This window comes from Panthera pardus, unplaced genomic scaffold (genome assembly GCF_024362965.1).
Source record: "Panthera pardus isolate Hobbes unplaced genomic scaffold, ASM2436296v1 HiC_scaffold_7, whole genome shotgun sequence".
Taxonomy (NCBI): Eukaryota; Metazoa; Chordata; class Mammalia; order Carnivora; family Felidae; genus Panthera; species Panthera pardus.
In genome coordinates this window covers 17,262,232-17,285,062 of record NW_026527002.1, presented here as the reverse complement: position 1 = coordinate 17,285,062, position 22,831 = coordinate 17,262,232, and the positions used below count along the sequence as shown (strand labels likewise).

The 22,831-nt window shown below is 37.3% G+C and overlaps 3 protein-coding genes across 12 annotated transcripts in view; 2 read left to right on the top strand and 1 right to left on the bottom strand.

The window, feature by feature from the left end:
• CSPP1 (centrosome and spindle pole associated protein 1) overlaps positions 1-3,062 on the bottom strand; it is a 153,280-nt gene extending 150,218 nt beyond the window's left edge. For all 8 annotated transcript variants that reach the window (XR_002081016.2, XR_002081017.2, XM_019453206.2 and 5 more), the window contains exon 1: positions 2,952-3,062. The gene's annotated coding sequence lies outside the window, so the exon portion shown is untranslated. The remainder of the gene's footprint in view (positions 1-2,951) is intronic.
• LOC128775276 (serine/arginine repetitive matrix protein 1-like) lies at positions 1,669-5,041 on the top strand. The gene is made up of 4 exons (XM_053896154.1): positions 1,669-1,680; positions 2,484-3,162; positions 4,867-4,933; positions 5,025-5,041. The coding sequence occupies exons 1-3, from the start codon at positions 1,669-1,671 to the stop codon at positions 4,905-4,907; spliced, it is 732 nt and encodes a 243-aa protein (XP_053752129.1). The 3' UTR covers positions 4,908-4,933; positions 5,025-5,041.
• Positions 4,940-22,423, top strand: COPS5 (COP9 signalosome subunit 5). 3 transcript variants are annotated; one of them, XM_019453218.1, is made up of 8 exons: positions 4,940-5,220; positions 7,836-8,070; positions 9,025-9,153; positions 9,809-9,874; positions 10,515-10,600; positions 15,236-15,347; positions 19,829-19,977; positions 22,184-22,423. In XM_019453218.1, the coding sequence occupies exons 1-8, from the start codon at positions 5,105-5,107 to the stop codon at positions 22,266-22,268; spliced, it is 978 nt and encodes a 325-aa protein (XP_019308763.1). In that variant the 5' UTR covers positions 4,940-5,104; the 3' UTR covers positions 22,269-22,423. The 3 variants fall into 3 exon arrangements, with proteins under 3 accessions (XP_019308763.1, XP_019308762.1, XP_019308764.1); XM_019453217.2 differs by having other exon boundaries at positions 5,151-5,413; XM_019453219.2 differs by lacking the exon at positions 4,940-5,220 and adding an exon at positions 5,307-5,421.
• Positions 22,424-22,831: the final 408 nt, after the last annotated feature.

Here is a 22,831-nt window from a genome sequence, read left to right as displayed (position 1 = left end):
GATTTTTATCTTCCTTCACCCTACAATGTAAAATCACTCACAACTTTTAAGATATTACCAAGTTGTTTCCCCCCACCCCAGTAGCTACATACATAGTATGTAGATGATAAACAGTTTTTAAGAAAACAGTTTAACTGAAAGACCTGGATTTGAAACCCAATTCCCTCACCAATTAACTCTATCTGATCAACTCAATATGTTCCTTAACCTCCCTTCTGCTTTCCTCATCTGTAGGGTAGACATATCTACTCCAGAGCTGTTATGAAGAAAAAACAAAATGATGCATATAAAATGTGTGGCCACACCTGGCACTGAAAAAAATCAATAGATCATAGCTGTTTTATTGTTATTATATTTTCATAGTTTTGATATACATCAGTAATCATCTTTTTAAAGAAAGTCTCCAAAGTACACTGGATTTTAAATCACCAGTAACTGATACTTGATTATCATAATCCAAATCAACATTTCTAAACCTTTTTTAAAATTTTTTTTAAATGTTTATTTTTGAGAGAGAGAGAGAGAGAGCAAGCTACTTCTGCTGTCTCTGCACTGACAGGAGAGAGCCTGATGTGGGGCTTGAACTCACAAACTGTGAGATCATGACCTGAACTGAAGCCAGATGCTTAACCAACTGAGCCACTCAGGCACCCCAACATATTTAAACCTTAAACTTAGACCCTTTACACTTATCATATAGATAGAAATATAAGACTAGAACATGCACTCATTGTGCTAAGCCTTGGTGAATCTAAAAAACACAGAGGACCCAGAACTGAGTATACCCAATTCTTTCTCCCAATTTCTTCAATCACAAAGAGAGCAGCAAATGTTCACATCCTTTATCCTCTTGAGTGAAGTGTAAATTTCCTCCCCACTATAGAAGCATAAGGAACAGAAAATAACCTCCCTCCTATAGGAGGACATTGTTCTAGATGCTAGAGGAATGGAAAGTGTAAGATACGGACCCTCCCCTCAAATTTGAACAAGATAATGCCCCCTGTCACATGGCTCCATCTGGCCAGACTGATGGGAGATACCCATAAGACAGTCAGCAGTAATATGAAGAAAACAATTTGAGTATATCTGGAATTCAGAATAGAGTTCAAGATGGGGGCAGGGATGACTTGGCAGGTCTTAAAATGATCATTAAAGCTATAGGATCATTAAAGCCATTTCAAAATGGCTGCTTTGAAAAAGAGACCCTAGAGAAGAACAGGGCTGAGGACAAAAGAGCAGAGATTGATAACATATGTGTGTCCTTTCACAGGGAGGAGCCTGTGAAAGAGTTTTAGAAGAAAGACGAGAGATGAGGTGAACCCGGACAATGTTTCTCATTTCCCATCCATTCAGAGATTTTCCCACCAAATGAAAGGTGCTTAATCTTTTTCTCCTGGCAGATGACATCCACATGAGCAACTTGCTTCCATGGGCACACACAAATTTTGACAAATCCCCCTAAAAGTTGCTAACAAGTAACTTGTGGGAGAAAGGAAGGTTGAGGGTTAGGATACAGATAAAGTAAATATATAAGCACACTATTAAGTCCTTTAGCAACTTACATCATTAATGGTAACTAAGGACCGCAACATAAGTTAGATGGTCTTTGGGTTATACAAAATTTCCAGAATACTTGCTCAAACACCTCTGTCTCCCACTCAGTATAGAATGGGAATGCAAGTGAGAATGTTAGAAGAATAATCTGCAATCTGCTCACAGTTTGTAATAAATAAATCACATTTATCTGAAAACTGCATTTGAGAAAAATTGTATTAAACCATCCCGTTCCAATTTATCCTATTTAAAACCACCTGCTCCCTTTCAGAAGGTCACCCGTACTGAAGGAGACCTAAACTTTCATACCTGGGGAGCACTTCAGCAGCTATTTAACCACCACACAGTGTCCTCCTAGTGAGAAGAAACATGCAGAAAAGAAAGCACCATCTTAAGGATTTCTGTGAGATTCATTCTTGCTTGTCAACATGACATGCCATTCTTTCATATAAAACAGAACCTCTCTGAGGATAAAATTGGCTTTTTACAAACCCAAATTGGTTGCTGTTAGGTTCTAGTATTTTCTGAGGTGTTTGGAAACTGCTGGTTTGCTTCCCGGTAAACTTCTTAATCCTATAATCTTGAGAATCAACCTCTCTCAAGAAATAAGTCCCAATGCTAACATTTACTGAAAGCTGGATCAAAAGCCCAGATAACAATCCTAAAACGAAGGCAATTAGAAGAGACCCAAGCTCACGGAGGCAGAGGAAAACAGGAAAATAACAAGACGGACTTCACAGGGCTGTGATTAAATAAATTTTACTTGCAAAACAAAACACTGAGAACCGCGCCAAGAACATAAGTACTCAATAAACGTTAACCATCAACCAGCACCAAGTAAAGGAAAGGTGCTCCGGGAAGCTTAGCCCAGCAGCGGAGAGCCGGCTGCTGGGAAGACACGCGGGAGATGTGGGTGGCGGCCACATTAGAAAGCGTCAACGCGTCGTCAAGCAACCGGGTCTCCACAGCACCCACGGCGGCGGCAGTTGAGGGGCCCCCAGAGTCCAGACCGCGTAACCAAGACACCGCGCCCGACCCCCGCCCACAGGGTACCCGTGTCCCTAGGAACCAAGCACCGCCCCCAGCCTACTGCTGTGAGACCGAGACCAGGATCTTGTACCTCCGCCACCGTCTCCAGCCCTGTGAAGCCGCGAGACCCCGACCTCTACCCAGTAACTCAGGCCCCGCCCCTAGCCCAGCGGCCGCGAGACCTCACCCCGCAAAGAACCCGGCACTCCCAAACGCAGCAACTCCAGCTCCGCGGCCAGCGTGGCCGCCGCGAGACCTCCACCGCCCCCCCGCTAGAGCCCCTGCCCCCGCCCAGGGACACCACTTCCCCCATCCCCCGACCACACCCCGCCAGGCCCGCTCTCCACCCACGGCTGACTAACGCTTACTCAGGAGAGCGGGCTCGCGTCCGGGAAGACGCACAGCGCCCTAGAGAGGCTCTCTGCGGGCCAAAGAGGTGGCGGCAGCCGCCGGGCACGGGAACACTGCGACTAGCCGCCTGGCCCCGGCTCCTCCTCTTAAGCCGAGCCCGCCCCCCGTCCTTCCCCAACGGCCAAACGCGGCCCCGCCCCACTTCGGCCGCGGGGGTAAGGTCGCGCAGTCGGGGCGCCCCCTATCGTACCGGAGGCCACACAGCCTCCCTATCGCCAGCAGGACTTGCCTGCAAGCATGTTGGGTTCTCCGCCACCTAGTTTACCTGGTCTGACTGGGAGCTGTTAAACCGTGGAAAATTCTTCCCAAGCTAAATTGATTCCAGCCCCTCCAAACCTTCCAAGCCCCAGCCGGCATGAAAAGAAAAAAGAGCAGGGGTGGCAGTGAGAGAAAAAAGTGTTGGCATACCTCTCCACATTTCTCTTCTAGGGGTCTGGTGAACGTTTAGTCCTTATTACTATTTGCAACATATTCAATTAACGCAATACTGAGTGGCCATGTGCCATCATTAGAAAAGAAATCTCTAGGGGCGCCTGGGTGGCTCAGTCGGTTTCGTGTCCGACTTAGGCTCAGGTCATGATCTCTCAGTCCTGAGTTCGAGCCCCGCGTCAGGCTCTGTGCTGACAGCTCAGAGCCTGGAGCCTGTTTCAGATTCTGTGTCTCCCTCTCTCTCTGACCCTCCCCTTTTCGTGCTGTGTCTCTCTCTGTCTCAAAAATAAACGTTAAAAAAATTAAAAAAAAAAAAATCTCTAGCTTCCCAGGAGAGTGGAACTAGGAATCCTTTTTCCTAAATTACTTTGTAAGAGGGTTTTAAAAACAAATTTTCTTCAAATGGAAGTTAATGTCAAAACCGCAGGCAGGGGTCTGGATTTGGTCTTTAATGTTTTTAACTATTTGCCACAAACTGTACTAGGATTGGTGGACACAACTGATAGAGTGTCCTGAACTCTAAAGCGTACAGTGAAAAGAAAAAATTCCAAATACATTACTACAATGCAATGTAACAGTTATGCAAGCATCTACAGTACATTTAGAGAAACTTGAATCATCAGATTTCATGGTAGAGATCTCTGAGCTCTGTTTTTGAAGATTAATTTGGGCCCCCAGACAAAAAAAAATAAAGGGGGGGGGGGAGAGTATTTTAGGCAATGCTAACCACATATGCTAAATTTCAGGATGATTAGATAAAGATGAAGCTGGAGAATTGAAGTGTGATCCTATTCTTCCGCTCCCTCCCCTCACCCCAGGCAAAACAAATTACTGAACACCTGTATTAGATATTAGGGATAAAACAAGGAACACAAACCTGGTATCTAGGCTTTGGAACTTGAAATCTAGAGTGGAGTTGGGGGGGTGAAGGAAAAATACCTAAAACAGGAAAATAAGTAAAATAATTAAACATTGTATTAACTATTGGAAGAAAAGTTGTTGAGATTAATTTGGCCTCAGGGACAGGGAGTGGTTTAAGCCGTAACTAATGTTAAGACTTGGGTACTAGAATTTCAGAACATGAACAGCTCCTGTAGATGTTAATTTTTACAAACAGGTCAGAATACACGATCATAGCCTTCCACGAGTCTCCACAGCCTCTTCGGAATGCCAGAAAACACCCTGCTACAGAAGTGTAGCGCCAACCCACCAAAGAAGCCTTAGGATTTTACACAAGTGCAATTCATCTGCAACTAGAATGCCATGTTTAACTTCGTCTTAGCCCGCATCCAGAACTACTTATCTCTCAAGTTTTTCACAGACATCCTTATTTTTTTAGGTGTTCAACAAACATTTTATTTGAGGTACCTACACCCACAAGAAAACAGTTTTCTCCCATCCTATCTCACGGATCTACCCATTTTTAATATGGCGGAGGCCGAGCCTGCGCAGTACGAACAAAGAGGACCGGTTCCAGTTTCTAGCGTAACGTTAACGTGCCCTTCTTCCGGTACAGAAGGCTATACCATTCCCGTGCCCAATCATTGTGTTTGTTCTATTCATACATAAATTTTTTTTAAGGTAACATATTCTCATTTCAGCCACAAGAAGATTCTTCTGTCTCTATTATGTAACCGCTATTTATATCGTGGCAGCCCGGAAGCCCTCCCGCCATCCGCGAATGGTCTGGACCGACTTCACCTCCGGTTTTAGGTGTCATGGCTGCCTCGAGAGACTAGTACGAGTTTGCACCTGTGCTCGGGAGGGTCCGAAACCCACACCTGAGAACCCAGCGAGGTAAAGTTGCGTCTTGGTTGTGGAGGCGACAACTTCTCCGATTCCTCGCAATGGCGGCGTCCGGGAGTGGTATGGCTCAGAAAACCTGGGAATTGGCCAACAACATGCAGGAAGCCCAGAGTATCGATGAAATCTACAAATACGACAAGAAACAGCAGCAGGAAATACTGGCGGCGAAGCCCTGGACTAAGGAGTGAGGAGGTCCCTGGCGAGACGCAGGGGAGGGAAGGGGTGGCGGGAGTTTAGGACACCCAGAGGGAGTGGGAGTTGCAGAGGGTGGAGAGCTTGTGTTTTCATGGGCAGGGAGAAGAATATGCGCCCGAGAAATTTTGATCCACCTTTTGTCTCCGCAAGTAGAGCCAAAGGCCCTCTAGGGAGGCTTGCTTTGACTCCCCCTTCTGTCTCCCTTTAACCCGTTTGCCTCCAGAGGATGTAAGAGAAAAACGACAAGCGATTTTTTGGTTTGTCATTTCTCAGTATCTGTATTATCATATATATGCCGCACTCTGCCTTAAGCCTTGTGTCGATAATACACCTGGTTAGGACCTTCAGCTGATCTCAGACTGGAGACTGCACCTGTCTTCAAAAACTAAGTCAGCCCCAGGGCCTCTAAAATAACTATGAGCCATCTTTTAGAGATCTATAATCAATTTTTGATTGCCGTAAAAGTTTCAGAAACGAGGGTCCACCCAGTCTCCCAAAATATTACTTCATCAGTTCACATAAGCTAGGAATTATATCAATAGAGTTTAAAGCGCTTTGCCCCTTAGCAAAAGCCCTGTGTCCCTGGGAATGATGACAAGTCAAGGACTGTTTACCCACAGCACTTACCTTTCCTGAAAGCAGATTATGCTAGGGAGAGAGTAAAAAGAGCAGTCTGTCAAATGGAAAGATAGAAAAGACAACAGTGTCAACAACAAAATACTTCCGTCTTTCTCAGTTTTTTACAAGGGCAAACTCTTGTCAGTATTCAGATTCAGCCGTGTTTATCAAGTATTTAATACAGATTGAGCACTGAGCTAGGAATTTCCATATATTATTTAATCTGCATGATAACCCAGTACTATATTTTTTTTTTATTTAAGTAATCTCTACAGGTTCCATAGCTCAGGGGTTAGAGCACTGGTCTTGTAAGTCATCTCTACACCCCACGTGGGGCTGGAACTCACAAACCCATGATCAAGAGTGGCATGGTCTTCCAGCTGAGCCAGCTAGGTGCCCCTGCAGTACTGTATTTTCATTACTTTTCTGCATATAGGAAAACAAGCAAATATAAGTAACTTATTTCATGATCACACTGAGGCAATGAACTCTTAAGTGACAATAGACTGAAGTTCAAACCTCATAACTGTCACTAGTTAATTGGCCCTAGAAAATTAATGTATCTTCATTTTTTACCTGTAAAAAGGAATTAAGACCTACCTTTATGGTAATGTCATAAAGATTAGATGAGATAATGTATTAAAAAATGGTCTACAATGTATGTAAATAGGAGCACAGTAACTGTCTTTTTTTTTCTTTTTCCCAGTAAATGGGGGAGCCAAGATTTTAATTCATGTCTGGATGCCCAATACCAGGTCTCCAAATTTTTCAGTTGGGATTGAAACCTGTGGGCAGACATCTTAAAAAGGCTTCTCAGAAACATTGACCACTTTATTAAAGACTAGTTATCAAAGACTGCTTGTCTGCTTACTTCTAGAGCAGGCTATGCATTTTAGGTTGCTGTAGCCTATTAAATATTTGGAAATTATCTGCTTCCCCTACTGTCCGATTGTGACTCTAATTAATTATATTCATCCTAGCTCTCTTGGGCTGTGTCAGTGAGATGGGAAAATGTAATTGTAGTGAAGAGTAGTTTAGTCACATCCACAGATGACAAACTCTGAACTAAAGATACTAGAGCTACATTCTCAATTTTGAAGCAGATAACACAGAAAGAAACCACACCCTTCAACACACTGATTTTTAAGAGTACTGTAAAAGATGGGTTAAGACTAATAATAGCTAGCACTTATAAAGTTTTAGTACATGTTAGACACTAAGCTAAACACTTTATATACATTATTTCATTTACTTTATTTCCTCCTAACAACAACTCCGAAATATTCCTATTTAAAGATGAGGAAACTGAGGCACAGACATGAAGTGGTTCTCTAGGCCACAGCTAGCATGGCAATGCAAAGATTCAAACCTAGGCAGATGGATGTCAGAGTCCACATTCTTAAACATAAGGCCAGAAAGTTAGACCTGAGAATCTTTAGGCACAGCCATCCAACTAAAGTCAGAATCAGAGATTTGGTGATTCCAAAATTAATGGAGAAAAAGCCTACTGAACTGGTCATATAATTCCTTTCTACTTGAATAGCATATTTAAAAAGCTTTTCATACTTTTCCATTCCCCTAAAAGGAAATACTTTTCAGGACTCTGACATGTTTATCATTTCCAGCCCCCTGCAGCAACTTCTGCTTCCTTTTTCTTTCCCATATTCTACAATCTTTCTCCCCCTCCCATCACTGTAAATTCCTTCAATACTTACTTGTTATCTTCACAAAAACTGTCTTTGAAATTGTGTTTTATAAAAGAAAGTTAATTATACTGTGCTTTTGTTTTATAGTCACCATTACTTTAAGTACTGCAAAATCTCAGCATTGGCTCTATTGAAAATGGTGATGCATGCCAGATCAGGAGGCAACTTAGAAGTGATGGGCTTAATGCTGGGAAAGGTGGATGGTGAAACCATGATCATTATGGACAGTTTTGCTTTGCCTGTAGAGGGCACTGAAACCCGAGTAAATGCTCAGGCTGCTGCATATGAGTACATGGCTGCATATATAGAAAACGCCAAACAGGTAAAAATGTTGTTTCTTTAAGTTTAGTAACTCGAATAAGAGTCTCATGGCGACTCTTGAGTTTCTAAACTTAAAACTATCCTCTTTACATTAAAGTTTATATTTAAGTTATTTTCAACAATTTCTATGTAAGATGTATATGAGGTTAGCATGGATTTTTTTTAATTAAATTCTTATACTCAAGAGTAGATCTTAAAAGTTTTCAACGTAAGGAAAAAAAAGTTGTACCTAATGTATGGTGATGGATGTTAACTACATTTCTTGTAGTGATCATTTTGCAGTATATACATATATTGAATTATTATGGTGTACACCTGAACTAATACAATGTTATATGTCAATTATATCTCCATAAAAGTTTTTTTTTTAATTCTCACACTCAGTATCAGATGTGTGTTTAAATCCAAAATTTTGGAAACAACCTAAATGTTCCTGAATATAAAACTGATTAAATAGATTATGGTATATCCATACAATGAACTGCAAGCCAGCCTTTAAGAAAAATAAAAATTAAAAAGTAGTTATATATTTTATTTACGTGGAACAAACCCCACAATATTTTGTTGAGTGAAAAAACAAAGTATAGAAACACTGTATGTGGTATACTGTTGTTTTTGTATTAATCTACATTTATGCAAAGAATATATCTGCAAGATAAGTATGTAAGCAACTGGTTATAGTGGTAACATCTGGGCTGAGGAACAGGATAGTTGAGGGAAACAAGGTGGGAGGGAGACTAAATAACCTTACTGTACTTCTTGTTAATTTTATGCTTCAGGTATTATGTTTCAGTTATTATATATGCCAAAAAAAATTTTTTAACCTGAAAGCAGCATATGCTATGAACTATTCTGCATGCTATTACTTTATCATAATGCTATGTAAACAGACAAATTACAGGTGTTTCTAAAATTAAACAGAAACCTCAATCTTCTTTGCCCTCTTCTTTGTTAGGTTGGCCGCCTTGAAAATGCAATTGGCTGGTATCATAGCCATCCTGGCTATGGCTGCTGGCTTTCTGGGATAGACGTTAGTACTCAGATGCTCAATCAGCAGTTCCAGGAACCATTCGTAGCAGTAGTAGTAAGTATTTTTGCAACCAGTCTTAATTAAGTTCTTCACAAAGATTTATTAAAGCAAGTATACTGAGAAATAACAATTATAGTAAAGAGCAATGATCTGGTGTCAGTATGCCTAGGATTGAATCTGAATTTCACCTCTTATAAGCTGGGACTTTGAACAAGTTACTCTGCATCTCTTGTCTTATTCTATAGGATGAGGGTGATCACAGCACCTATGTCTCAGTTCCCTGCACATAATAGGCATTCAGTAATGTTGACTGAATTGAGTAAGTCAGGAATTGCTAGAGCAGCTCTTGCTATGCTCAGTGTTTTAGATGCAATCCAGGTTACCATAAGAAAGATTGAAATTGTTCATCTAGTAAAAGGAAACTTTTGAAAAAGGGCTAAACAAATCTTCAAATAACATTCTTAAATAGTATAATAACTAGATCTAAATTCTAAATTCACTATGAGATTTCTATATTTACCCACTTTATTGAACTTTTTTATCATTTTTGGTTATTTTTTTCCTTATTTTTTTCTATTATTTGGTTTATTTTAATCAGTGTTTGTGTGTGTGTATGCATGTAGTATTATATATACATATGTATTTCTAACTTTATAACATTTAAACAAATGAAGTATTTACATATATATTAAATATATCTTTCTTGTAGATTGACCCAACAAGAACAATATCTGCAGGGAAGGTGAATCTTGGAGCCTTTAGGACATACCCAAAGGTAATTTTTAAAATTTTAACTCCTTGTAATTTTTAAATGACTTATTTTTAAAGTCATATTATGGTTAATATCTTGTTTTGACCTAAAACAATTTAAAAATATTTACAAAATAGCAGTCTAACTACCACAAATTGTCCTTAGCAAAAGACAACATATTTATGCTATGTATTTTTTGTTTTTTAATGTTTATTTATTTTGAGAAAGACTGCACACACGGGCAAGTGGGAGAAGAAGGGGGGGGTAGGTGGAGAGCCTCCCAAGCAGGCTCTGCACTGTCATGTGCTATATATTATTAACTTTACTAAAAAGTAGTCTTCATTTGTTAATAAGTCTCTGTATGCCCATGGCATTCTGACAGGAACTAGACAAACAAGCTAAAAACATCAGTTTCCTTCTCTGCAATCTGAAATAGATATTAGCATATGTGTATATCACCTAAGGACAAGAAAAATGAAAATCCAGCCATCAGCCACCAAATGGGGTTGAGGGAGAGTAAAAGCAATATACTTTTTTTTTTAACTGGAATGTTTAAGTTCAATATGTGGCTCCCCAAAATTAATGTTTCCATAAATGGAAAGCTTCATAGGAAACATGTTTCTATGTTTTTTTTAAACCTTCTATTTTCTTCATTTTTGTTGAGGGCTATAAACCCCCTGATGAAGGACCTTCTGAGTACCAGACTATCCCACTTAATAAAATAGAAGACTTTGGTGTACACTGCAAACAGTAAGTAATTTTAAAATGTATCTGATGCCAAAGTCATCATAGGAAACCATAGAGATCATCAGTCTAAGCCCCTAATTTTACAGATGAGAATAAAGGTTCAGATGAAATGTATTTCATAATACCTTTTAAAACTGCAGTAAGAATATAAAATTTAGGGTAATGTTTAAAATTTTTATTAATAATTGTTTTAACCTAACGTTATTTGCCTTTCACACAACCATAAACATATCAGTGTACAAGATAGTTAGCTCATTAATGAAATTGACAGTTGAGAGAAGTTGTATTCAGGGCCAGCCTGACACTAGCATGTCTACAAGCCCTCAAAGTACCCAAGTTCCATTTAGCAAAAATTCTTCCTAAACATTTTCACTCCAAAATTTAAAGAAGCCATGCTAAAACCAATGAATTATATATACTCTTTAAGATAGTCAATCTTACAGTATATGAATTACATCTCAATAAATGTTAATTTATTTATTTTGAGAGAGAGAGTGAGTGAGCAGGGGAGGGACAGAGAGAGAGAATCCTACACTCCCAGCACAGAGCCTAACACAGGGCTCAAACTCTTGAACCATGAGATCATGACCTGAGCCAAAATCAAGAGTCAGACGCTCAACCATCTGAGCCTCCCAGGCGCCCCTATATCTAAGTTTTTAGAAGTGTTAAAGCAATGAAAACAGTGTTCTCTATCTTCTAAATATATCTTGCTACCTAATATTGACCCAAGCCAACACCATCTGGATCCTGAACCAGAGCACTACTAGCCTTCTAACTAGTCTTCCAGCTTCTGCCCTTCACCCCTTTAAAGATCTTTTGTCAAAACTGAATCTGTTAAAATGTAAGTCAGATCACATTCCTCCTTCTCCAGAATGATTTCCTGTATCACCAAGAATAAGATCTATAGTCCTACCATGGACTACACAGTCCTATGTGATCTGACCCCTACTACCTCTCTGAGCTCATCTCCTATCACAAAACCCTTGCTTTTCCAGTCCAGCCATAGTGGCTTCCTTATGGTTGTTAGACAGGCAGATATCTGCCTCAGGGCCTCTGCACTTGCTGTTCCCACTGCCAGAAAAATTGTTCCTTATTTCCACACGGCTCACTAACTACTTCAATCATGGAATATCTGTTTACGGGTCGCCTTAACAGAGAGAATGCTCACTAGTCCTCTTGTCTAATATAACACCTTCCTGTCATTCTGTGTTTCAGTTTCCCAGCTTTATATTTCTTCTTAGCACTTAGGACCATCTGATAAGTTTTTGCTTCCTTGTTGACCCCGTTAGAATGTAAATTTCATGACACTAGAATTAATTCACTGCTGTATCCTAACATTTTAAACAGGGCATGGCACACAGAAGGGTAGGCATCCTCCACCCCCCAAAAAATGTTACTTAAATGATTATTTAATATCCCATTTTCTCCATACCTCCTATCTTAACTTCTAGGAATACCTATGACTACCCATGTACTACTACTCTTTATTTTTCTGTTCAGAAATTCTTAGAAAATTCTAGAATTTCTAAAATTGAGTTTTTAAATATATCTGTCATCCTTGACATACTTATAAAAAATATATATTCTTTTTTATTTTTCAGTTAGAGGCATGGGATTAAATCACATAATTTGCCCTATTGAGAAAAATTTAAACCATTCCTGTTTGAGAGAATTGCTCCTAAGCATGGAAACACCTTTGCTGTGATACTTTCATTTTCAGAGTAACAATTTTTTTTTCATTTATATTGAGTTACAGTGGTATAAAAAGCTTACACCTTTAATACCTACACTGCTTTTTTCACCAACTGCAGCTTTTGAAACAAAGACTGAAGCAGTCTATGCTTTCTGTATCTAAACAAACCTGCATTTCCTGTTTTACTGAAATAAGAGTCCATCAGAGAAGAATAGCCACTTTCTAGCTATCTTCATTGCTAGAGCCTAGAATTTTGAGCCTGGAATTGCTAAGATATTCAAAGATGTTCTCTTAGGATCAGTTCCTAAATAAGAGAGAGTAAACTTTTTCATAGGGCAAATGAGTGGCTTACTTGTCCCAAGTTGAAAGAGCAGGGGTTTGGAGCAGGCTGCTTACAGATCCATTTCCTAAATTATTTGGTGATGAGGTATTATTTGCAATTTATATTGATCTTTTTTCTTTCCTATTTTAAATCCCACATCATATTGCACATCCAAAGTCTGTTTTAAACATAGAATATAATGTAGATAATAAATATTGTCAACTTTAAAGAATTTTAGTGAAAATAGGACACAAAGTGTTTTTAAATAAGCTTGTATGTTGTCAGTATTTATACAGGAACATGGCTTAAAGAGTAAAATGGTTCTGTGAAACTTATTACAAAAAACGATTTTGTACCATTCCCTTTCCCATCCCCCAGAGACAGTCACTTAAACTATTATTATAGATATTCCTGTAAGTATTTACCCCATCTCTTCAAACAGCATGCTGATAGTGCTACTTCTCGATTTTCAGTTCTAGGCAGTATCTATTATTGACTTCCTATACAGAAGATGAGGATTTAGCTCCACAAGTAATTTTGAATATTCTTCTTGTTTTCAACTCTGCTACTGAGATTTGCAGCTAATCACTACATATTAAACAAAAATTTTCATTGCATCAGCCTATGGAATTAAAACAGTAATTACATTAAGGTGATCCATAAATTTTAAAACATAAAGCCTATTCTAAAACTTCAAGTTTGAGTTCCCTTATTTTCCATCCTTTATAAATTGGAATATCTGTTGCTATGTTCATCTTCTCATCTCTTTTTTCCTCAAGTATCAGCAATACAACCCCTCCTTTCTAAAGCTGACCTTTCCACCTGGCACTTCACTTCTTAAATACTCTCAAGTGTCTACAGTCTGGATGTAAAAATAAAACTGAGGCTTTTGATAATAGATACAACTTTCCATATCCCTTCTCTTCCTTTCTCTGCCACTTACTAGTTTTAAGGCTTTCTCTGTAAATGTTTGTCTATAAACTGGGAATAATAAATGCATTCTTTGTATGGTTATAGGGAAGACTAAATGAGAATATATGTAAAGTACACAGGAAATAAAAGGTGCTCAAAAAATACACTGTTCCACTTCCACATTTCACTAGCTATGCCCTGTCCTTCTTCAGATCTGCACAGGTATCTTAATGTTGAAAAGGCCCTCACTTAATTGCACAACTAACTTGAGCCTGAGCCTTTCTCTCTTCACATCTGCTGCACTGCAATAGTATCTTTTGTGGTCTTCCTGCCTACAGTTTCTCTGTAAGACATCCTACCACAGCCAGCTTTCTTAAAACACCTCTTTGGCTATATCATTGTTGTAAAACACCTCTTTGGCCATATCCATCACCTTCCAGGAGTCCCCACTATCTAGAAGATAAAGTTTAAATTTCTTTTTTTTTTTTTAAGTTTTTATTTTTAACTCCACTTAGTTAACATACAATGTTATATTAGTTTCAGATATATAATTTAGTGATTCACCACTTACATATAATACCTAGTGCTCATCACAAGTGCAATCCTTAATCCCCATCACCTATTTAACCCATCCCCCCACCTATAAAGTTTAAAATTCTTAATCTTTTATGTAATGTGTCCACCAACTGGACATTATTCTGCTATGGCTTAACTGTCCAGACAAAGTGATTTACTTACCGTTCCTTTTGTGGCTTTCCTGTTTGTAAGTGGATGCTGCCTAATGCCCTCCTTGCTGTTAACATATCCACACCATAGACTCATGAAAGGGTTACTCTGAGTCCTGCCTTCTTCCTGGGGCTTCTCTGGCAGTTCTGTCTACACTAAGAGTACTCATTTAATTATATTTAATTACTAGGTGATTAATTTTATATATGCACTATAGCATCACTTCCTGTTATTCAGCACACATATTTAATTTTTTGTGTATCCATACCACATCTCCCCTATAAACAGTAATAGGCTCCTGAAGGTAAAGAAGTCCCTGTGTTTCTTTGTATTTACTAATATACAGAACCTATTTATTACTTTAAAAAATATGTTTTTTCATACATTCAACCAAATTTTTCATATTTCTTGCTCTCCCTGATTATAAGTTAGGCACTTTCGGAAGCAGAATTTGAGGTACTCTAAGGATTCTGCTTTAAAATTTGCTTTCCCAAAAAGTAGTAGGTCCTAATTAGGAGATTAGAAAGGGAGAAATGGGAAATCCACATGTCATTTTCAGTATATTTAAAAACCTATCAAAAATTATCATTGACCCTAGAGAGGCAATTCTTTAAGTTTATGTGCTATTGGATAGAATTTATGAATTCAATAACATAGATAAACATATGTCATTCAGACATAGATAACATTCAATAAAATAGATAAACATATGTCATTCAGAAGTTCTGATTGGTTGTTGATTAGCTTGGGGGACTTTCTGGGCTCTACAATGGGAAGAAATATAACACAAGAAAGTTTAGTTAACAGAAGATTTAAAAGAAGAGTAAGGAACCCGTGGCTACTGATTGTTCTATTGAACTAAAAACTAAAACATAACTATTTAGATATAAAATGTAATTCTTTAAATTTGGCCATAACTTTTATATATGGTTGAATTGTTTGGGTTTTTGTTTTTACTTATTAAATTTGTGCTTTTGTTTTGTAGGTATTATGCCTTAGAAGTCTCATATTTCAAATCCTCATTGGATCGCAAATTGCTTGAGCTTTTGTGGAATAAATACTGGGTGAATACCCTGAGTTCCTCTAGCTTGCTTACTGTAAGTACTATATTTCCAAGGGATGCATTTGAATTTTATCTGAGCTATATAAGTGGTTTAATATCTGGAACACTTTTTCATAGAAAGGCTATACCTGACTTGGCCAAGATATCAGGGCTGATACCAGATTCTGTATGACCAGACCTAGATTGGGATACTAGGCCAAGCCAAGGTCTTTGTCATATACTACTGAGACTAAGTCCAAATGACAAATATAAGCAGTCAGTTGCGGATGAAATCTGCCCCTGCCTTAAAGAGACTTCCAGAGAGAAAAATACAAATAATGTTTTTTGTTCTGTCAGGTGTCTCAGTTGGGACTCCAGTTACAAGTGACAGGAGACCCAACCAAACTGGGCTAAACAAAAAAGTGAATCTTGTAAGATGCAAAGTCTAGGAGTAGGCCTTACTTCAGGCACAGCAAGTTTGCATTCATATATTATTATTAAGTCTTGGTCTTTCTGTGTCAGGTTTGATTTCATATCAGTTAGCTTCAGTTTCAGGCTGAAAATAAGATGTCAGCATTAACCTGGGACCTCCCAGCCCCTCAGTTTCCCCTTCAAAAGAGAACATCTAGATACACACACTCACGCATAACCCCAGGCCAAACCTCATTGTGTCTGAGCCTTGTTTAGATCACATTCCCATCCCTAAACCTGTTCCGGGCCAAGGAAATGAACACCAAGAATGGCTGCGCCAAGTTATATACTTCACTGTTAGGCTGGGGTAGAAAAAACTCTTTCAGGAGCACATGGACTAAGAATTAGGAAGGGTTATCCCCAGAAGAAAATCAGAATACCATTAACTTAAAATAGCAGATGCTGGGCAGCAAAAAATAAAATAAGTCACTGAATCTTTTCCAATTATCATTAAAACCTAACATACTTAGAAAGGTATTTTACAGCTTGGTCAGGAACAGTTGCTTTCCTTTTTCTTTTTCTTTCTTTTAAGTAGGCCACCTCATATTGTACAGTATAGCATAATGGTTAAACCACAAAATTTGGTATGAAATAAACTCAGTTCAAAGAAAAAAGAAAATTCTGGCACTTCACCAGCTATATGACCTTCAGAAAGCCGTTTAATGAGCCTGAGCCTTCTCTTGGGTTACCCTGAGAATTAAATGAAATTCTTTTTTTTTTTTTTTTTTTTTTTAAGTTTTATATATTTAAGTAATCTCTACACCTAACATGGGACTGGAACTCACAACCCCAAGATCAAGAGTCAGTATGCTCTTCTGACTGAGCCAGCCAGGCGCCCCTAAATGAAATTCTTTATGTAAATAAGTAGTTAGCAAAGTGCCTGGCATATAATAAAGCCTCAATAGGTTACTGTTATTTTTTGTTTGTTAACAGGAAAAGGCCTCACTTGAGCATATTTTCTATGATTTTTTTAATTTTATTTTATTTTATTTTTTTATTTAAAAAAAAATTTTTTTTTTTAACGTTTATTTATTTTTGACACAGAGAGAGACAGAGCATGAACGGGGGAGGGTCAGAGAGAGGGAGACACAGAATCTGAAACAGGCTCCAGGCTCTGAGCTGTCAGCACAGAGCCCGACACGGGGCTCGAACCCACGGACTGCGAGATCATGACCTGAGCTAAAGTCGGCCACTTAACCCACTGAGCCACCCAGGCGCCCCAATTTTTTTTAATTTACATCCAAATTAGCATGTAGTGCAACAATGATTTCAGGAGTAGATTCCTTAATGCCCCTTACCCATTTAGCCCATTCCCCCCTCCTACAACCCCTCCATAACCCTCTGTTTGTTCTGCATATTTAAAAGTCTCTTATGTTTTGTCCCCCTCCCTGTTTTTATATTATTTTTGTTTTGCTTTCCTTATGTTCATCTGTTTTGTCTCTTAAAATCCTCATATGAGTGAAGTTACATGATATCTATCTTTCTCTGACTAATTTCACTTAGCATAATACCCTCCAGTTCCATCCACGTAGTTGCAAATGGCAAGATTTCATTCTTTTTGATTGCCGCATAATACTCCATTGTATATATATACCACATCTTCTCTATCCATTCATCCATCAATGGACATTTGGACTCATTCCATCCTTTGGCTATTGTTGATAGTGCTGCTATAAACATTGGAGTTCATGTGCCCCATCGAATCAGCATTCCTGTATCCTCTGGATAAATACCTAGTAATGCAATTACAGGGTCGTATGGTAGTTCTATTTTTAATTTTTTGAGGAACCACCATACTGTTTTCCACAGTGGCTGCACCACCAGTTTGCATTCCCACCAGTAGTGCAAAAAGGGTTCCTCTTTCTCCAAATCCTTGCCAACATCTGTTGTTGCCTGAGTTGCTAATGTTAGCTATTCTGACAGGTGTGAGGTGGTATCTCATTGTGGTTTTGATTTGTATTTCCCTGATGATGAGTGATGTTGAGCATTTTTTCATGTGTCAGTTGGCCACCTGGATGTCTTTGGAGAAGTGTCTATGATTTTAAATACAGTTCTGACAAGCCTTCTGTTCTTTTTTTTTTTTTTTTTTTTTTTTTAAGTTTATTTATTTTGAGAGAAAGTGCAAGCACAGGAGGGGCAGAGAGAAAGAGAGAATCCCAAATAGGCTCCACACTGTCACCACTGAGCCCAACATGGGGCTCGATCCTACTAACCATGCGATCATAACCTAAGCCAAAGCCAAGAGTCGGACACTTAACTGACTGAGCCACCCGGGCGCCCCTGTTCTTATTTCTTACCCTCAGCCATCAGAAGTAGCAAATTAGAAGGAAGGAGAGTGATCATTATAGCATACTTTCATTAAGTGCTTCCTTTGTGCCAGACACTGCTAAATGCTTTATATGGAGTTATTTCCTTAGAGGCAAGTTTCCTAATAACAGCCAGAACTGACACATGATAGCAGGGGGAGTAAACACTAAGACCAGAGCAATCTAAATCTTTGTGTAAAGGCAAACAGCTCTACATACTTAGCCAATGGCCATCCCTGTATTCTAGCATTGCATGTATTGAGGATATTAATAATCAAGTACAGATTAAATTATATTTCCTCTTGTGGTTTTATATATGGTAAATTGCAGCATTTAACAAAAAATTTATAAATATATGTTCAACTCCTCTCTTTCCCCAGCTAAAGCATATAACCTAAAAACTACAGAAGAAAGTAATTTTCTGACTTAATTACTTCCCTATACTCATTCCATGTGTTTGAAATATAATGTCATTTTATGTCATTTTAATAGTATAACTGTTGCTGCCATCCTACATTTTTAAGGCTTGAGATAAATATTCCAAATGTGCAGTGGTCTGCAAACCTTAGTTTTCAAATCTTTGGGGGCAGAGAATGTATTGGTGTCCTAAACCATTTAGATCTAGACAAAGTGAATATAATTGCATCGTTAAAAAATATTATCAGCCTATAAACTCATTGGAAGAACTGGTAGCCTTGTAAAAGGCCCTGTGTAGTGACTGATGACGGCAAATAACTTCATGTTTGGTGGATGAACTGTATTTCATGTACATGTCTTACAGTCTGAGTAAATAGAGTAACATATTGTTGCCAAATTTTTTATTAATCTTCATTCTCTTCTATTGAAGATAAATGGAATATGTACTTCATAACTCATCTTTGTGAAAATTTGTTTTGTATTTTAGATATCCCATAAAAATGCTTAAGTGTTTGTAACGCTTAAGTTACATATGTAACTGTTAAAATTCTTTTTAAAAAGTATAAAATATTAACAGATAAAACAGTATATGTAGCACTTGCCAAATGTAGGTGTTTAAGCAAGCATACAGCAATATTCTAAAATATAACTAGTTATAGCTAGGTGGAGGGATTATAGGTATTTCCTTTTCTCTTTATATTGTTCGGCATTTTCCAAATTTTCTGCAATAACTATTAATTTTATAATCACAAAAGCTAAAACAAATTTTTTAAAAACTGTTGTTAAGTACTAATTCTGAAAGTTCAATGAGAACAAATAAAATTAGCTAACAATTATTAAGCCTTTACCAGATGCCATGGACAGTCCTAAGATCTTTATATATGTTACTTTAGATACATCACTTAATGTAATCTTCATAAATAGCCTTAATGTAGAAATTACTGCTGTCCTCCATTTTCAGAAAATGAAAGTCCAGAAAAGTAAAGGAGTTTTCCCAAAGCCTCCGACTAATCTGCAGCAAGGCCAGACCTGAGACTCAGACCTGTGTACTTTAAAGCCTCTCATAATAACAAATACTAGATTTAAGGAGTCAAAAAGAATTCCAAATTTAATCTTTAAATTATAAAAGGGGGAAAACTCTAAACTTGAACTGTTTGAACTTTGGAGTCAGTTTTTTACAAATAAATTTGATTTCTTCACTATCTACTTATACTTCATGGTAGAATTCTTTGTAAATGAAATGTTCTAAATAGAAAAAAATTAATTCATATATATATATACGTACATATATATATGTACGTATATATACACACACACTGACACAATACCATTTTCCCTACAGAATGCAGACTATACCACTGGTCAGGTCTTTGATTTGTCTGAAAAATTAGAACAGTCAGAAGCCCAGCTGGGACGAGGGAGTTTCATGTTGGGTTTAGAAACACATGACAGAAAGTCAGAAGACAAACTTGCCAAAGCTACAAGAGACAGGTAAGAGCAAATCTATTCCTGCCCCTCTTTTTGTTTCAAAATTTGCACATTATATATAGTAGGATTCAAATTCCTTTTCAACTTATTTACAACTTAGAATTGTACCTGAGTATTAATTTCTTGAGACTTTCAGGAGTTGTCAAATGCACATTTGAACCTAGAAAATTCAAGTTAAAACATTAAAGGCTTAAAGATCTAGGTAATGTAATGAAAAACTCCCAGTCACCTTTTTTAGATTTAGCTAGAAAGTATAACAAAGAAAACCAATCCATCACTGCATCTTTAAAAGAAAAAATTTTTGCAAAGGGACATGCCAATCTATTCTGTCTTACTCATCTGTTAAGGGTTTATGTTGAGATTTCTTAAATTGATCAAATTTCACATTTTTATGAAGTTTCAAACCCCTAAATATCACAGAAATTATTGCATCTCTCTTAAGTGATTCTTCTGAAATTATCCTTAATACAGTAATTTAGTATCCCAAATCTCACTCCCAAAAATTTGTTAGGAACAAACCTAGAATGTGTTCTCTGATAACTTACGAAATAATCAGGTGGCCCTTCAGATACATAGAGGACTGGAAGGAATCTAAATAACGTTTACTTTCACGAAGGTTTGACTTTTAATGTGATAATTAGAAGCAGAGAGGAAGGGAAAACTATGTTGACATCTCTATAAACTGACACTTTGGTATGCAGAAAAACTGGACTGGTCAATAGGAAGGAGAAGGGAAAGCCAAGTGTGTTAGGAGGGAGCCATCTTGGGTTAAAATCATCTCATTCCTTTCTTTTCCATGAGTTTTTAGAAGACATAGGGCTGGTGGCCTGGATAAAAATTACATTTTTCTTTGATATTAGGTCTCATTTTTGGTATCTGCACTGAGTGTATGTTTTTGCTAATCTAGATGTTGTCTGTGATTTGTAATTTTATCTACATTTATATCTCAGTTTCTTATGAAGCAAAAATTTCACAATGGGAATGTCTCCAATTATGTAAGAAGAAAAGTAGGAAGGAAACAAATAGTAGTACAAAAGTAGAGAATTTTCCTGTTTTGGGTAACTTTATAAGAATCATATCTCTTCCAAATATTGGTGGGTTTTTTGTTTTGTTTTGTTTGGGTTGTTTTTTTTTTTTTTTTTTTGTTTTTTTTTTTTTTGCTTTTTGCTTTTAATTTTTTATCAATTCTAAAATCTAAGTCGTTTACCCATTGTAACTTTGACCTTTGGTGATTATTTCAGAAAAAAAAAGTATAGGATTCTTTAAAATCTTTTTTATTCTAAATAATAAATAATAAGGAATGACAGATTTTAATGTAATATTAGAATCAGTCTTTAATTATGACATATATAATTTCAGTCACCTTCCAAAACAGGACTTTCCCCAAAACTCCTGATAAGTAATAAAATTAACTTATGAATTACAGTAAAACTTTGGATTGCAAGAAACTTGTTTTTGCAAGTATTCTGCAAAACAACCAAATATTTCTAATAAATTTTAACTTGATAAGCAAGCAGTGTCTTGCAATACGAGTAGTATGTGATGCCAAACAGCGCATGATCACAACTGAGTCAATGGTTCTTGAAATTCGCTTTGATATATGAGGGCTTTGGATTACAGGCATGTTTCTGGAACAAATTATGCTTGCAAACCACAGTTTTACTGTATATCATATTTTACACTGTTATTCTCTTGTGAAGGTTCTAGTAAGTATAGTTGACTCTTGAACAACATGGGTCCACTTATTCATGGGGTTTTTTTCTATAAATACAGTATAGTAGTGTGACTGTAGGTTTTCTTAACACTTTATTTTCCCTAGCTTACTTTGTTATAAGAATACAGTATATAATACAGGTAACATACAAAATATGTGTTAATCATCTGTTTATCAGTAAGGCTTCCTATCAACAGTAGGGTATTAGTAGTTTAGTTTTGGGGGAGTCAAAAGTTACATGTGAATTTTCAGCTGTGCCAAGGAGTTGGTACCCTTACCCCCCACATTGTTCAAAGGTCAACTGTAATGAAATCGTTAAAAGATATGCAGAAGGCTAAAAATCAGAAGAGTAAACTGTAAATTGTTGTGATTTGTGGAGTATGAATAGAAATGAAAATCATTATTGGGGGTACAAGGATAGAAATGGGGGGTACTTGCGTTTTCGAAAGTTTTCAGCTCTTGTGACATTATGTGATGTGTTTTTTTTCTTTGCAGCTGTAAAACTACCATAGAAGCTATCCATGGATTGATGTCTCAGGTTATTAAAGATAAACTGTTTAATCAAATTAACATCTCTTAAACAGTCACTAAGTAGGCTTTTTGACTGAAAGCCAATATGAGAAAAATACTCAAGTAACACTTTAAAACCAGTTACCAAAAATCTAATTAGAAGTATAAGGTGCTCTGAAGTGTCCTGAATATTGACATCCTGTAATAAAGCTCTTTAAAATGAAATTGTTCTTTCATTATTTTTCTAGTATCCTTTAATGTTCTTAAATATAAGGGAAAGAAATATTTATTGGAATCTATTTTTTAAAGAGTCTTGCCTATCTAAGTCAAAGAATTTCAGCACTTTACCTGCCATACTGATTATCAGAGCCACTTTTCAATTTGCCTATACCTTCTTTTGGTAGTCCATTAGTAAAAATATAATTTGATTTTTTTTGTTCTTATGAAATGTTAACCAAGTCACACCAGAAATTATTTTCCTGAACAATAAATAACTTAAGACAGAGCCTAACATAGGTTTTCTAGGTATTCAAATATTTACCAAGTACCTTTACTGAACAGGCCTAATTTTATTCTGCAGATATTCTAAACCAGACAGACAAGGCCACTGTCTTCACAGAACTTACCATGGAG

What these genes read in the sequence shown, in the direction of transcription:
- LOC128775276 (XM_053896154.1), top strand. An exon ending in CGCGGGGGTAAGGTCGCGCA is followed by an intron (nt 3,163 to 4,866) that starts GTCGGGGCGCCC and finishes GCGGAGGCCGAG; the next exon opens with CCTGCGCAGTACGAACAAAG.
- COPS5 (XM_019453217.2), top strand. Translation starts at nt 5,271, where the DNA reads ATGGCGGCGTCCGGGAGTGGTATGGCTCAGAAAACCTGGGAATTGGCC. An exon ending in AACCATTCGTAGCAGTAGTA is followed by an intron (nt 9,154 to 9,808) that starts GTAAGTATTTTT and finishes TCTTTCTTGTAG; the next exon opens with ATTGACCCAACAAGAACAAT. An exon ending in GCCAAAGCTACAAGAGACAG is followed by an intron (nt 19,978 to 22,183) that starts GTAAGAGCAAAT and finishes TTTTCTTTGCAG; the next exon opens with CTGTAAAACTACCATAGAAG.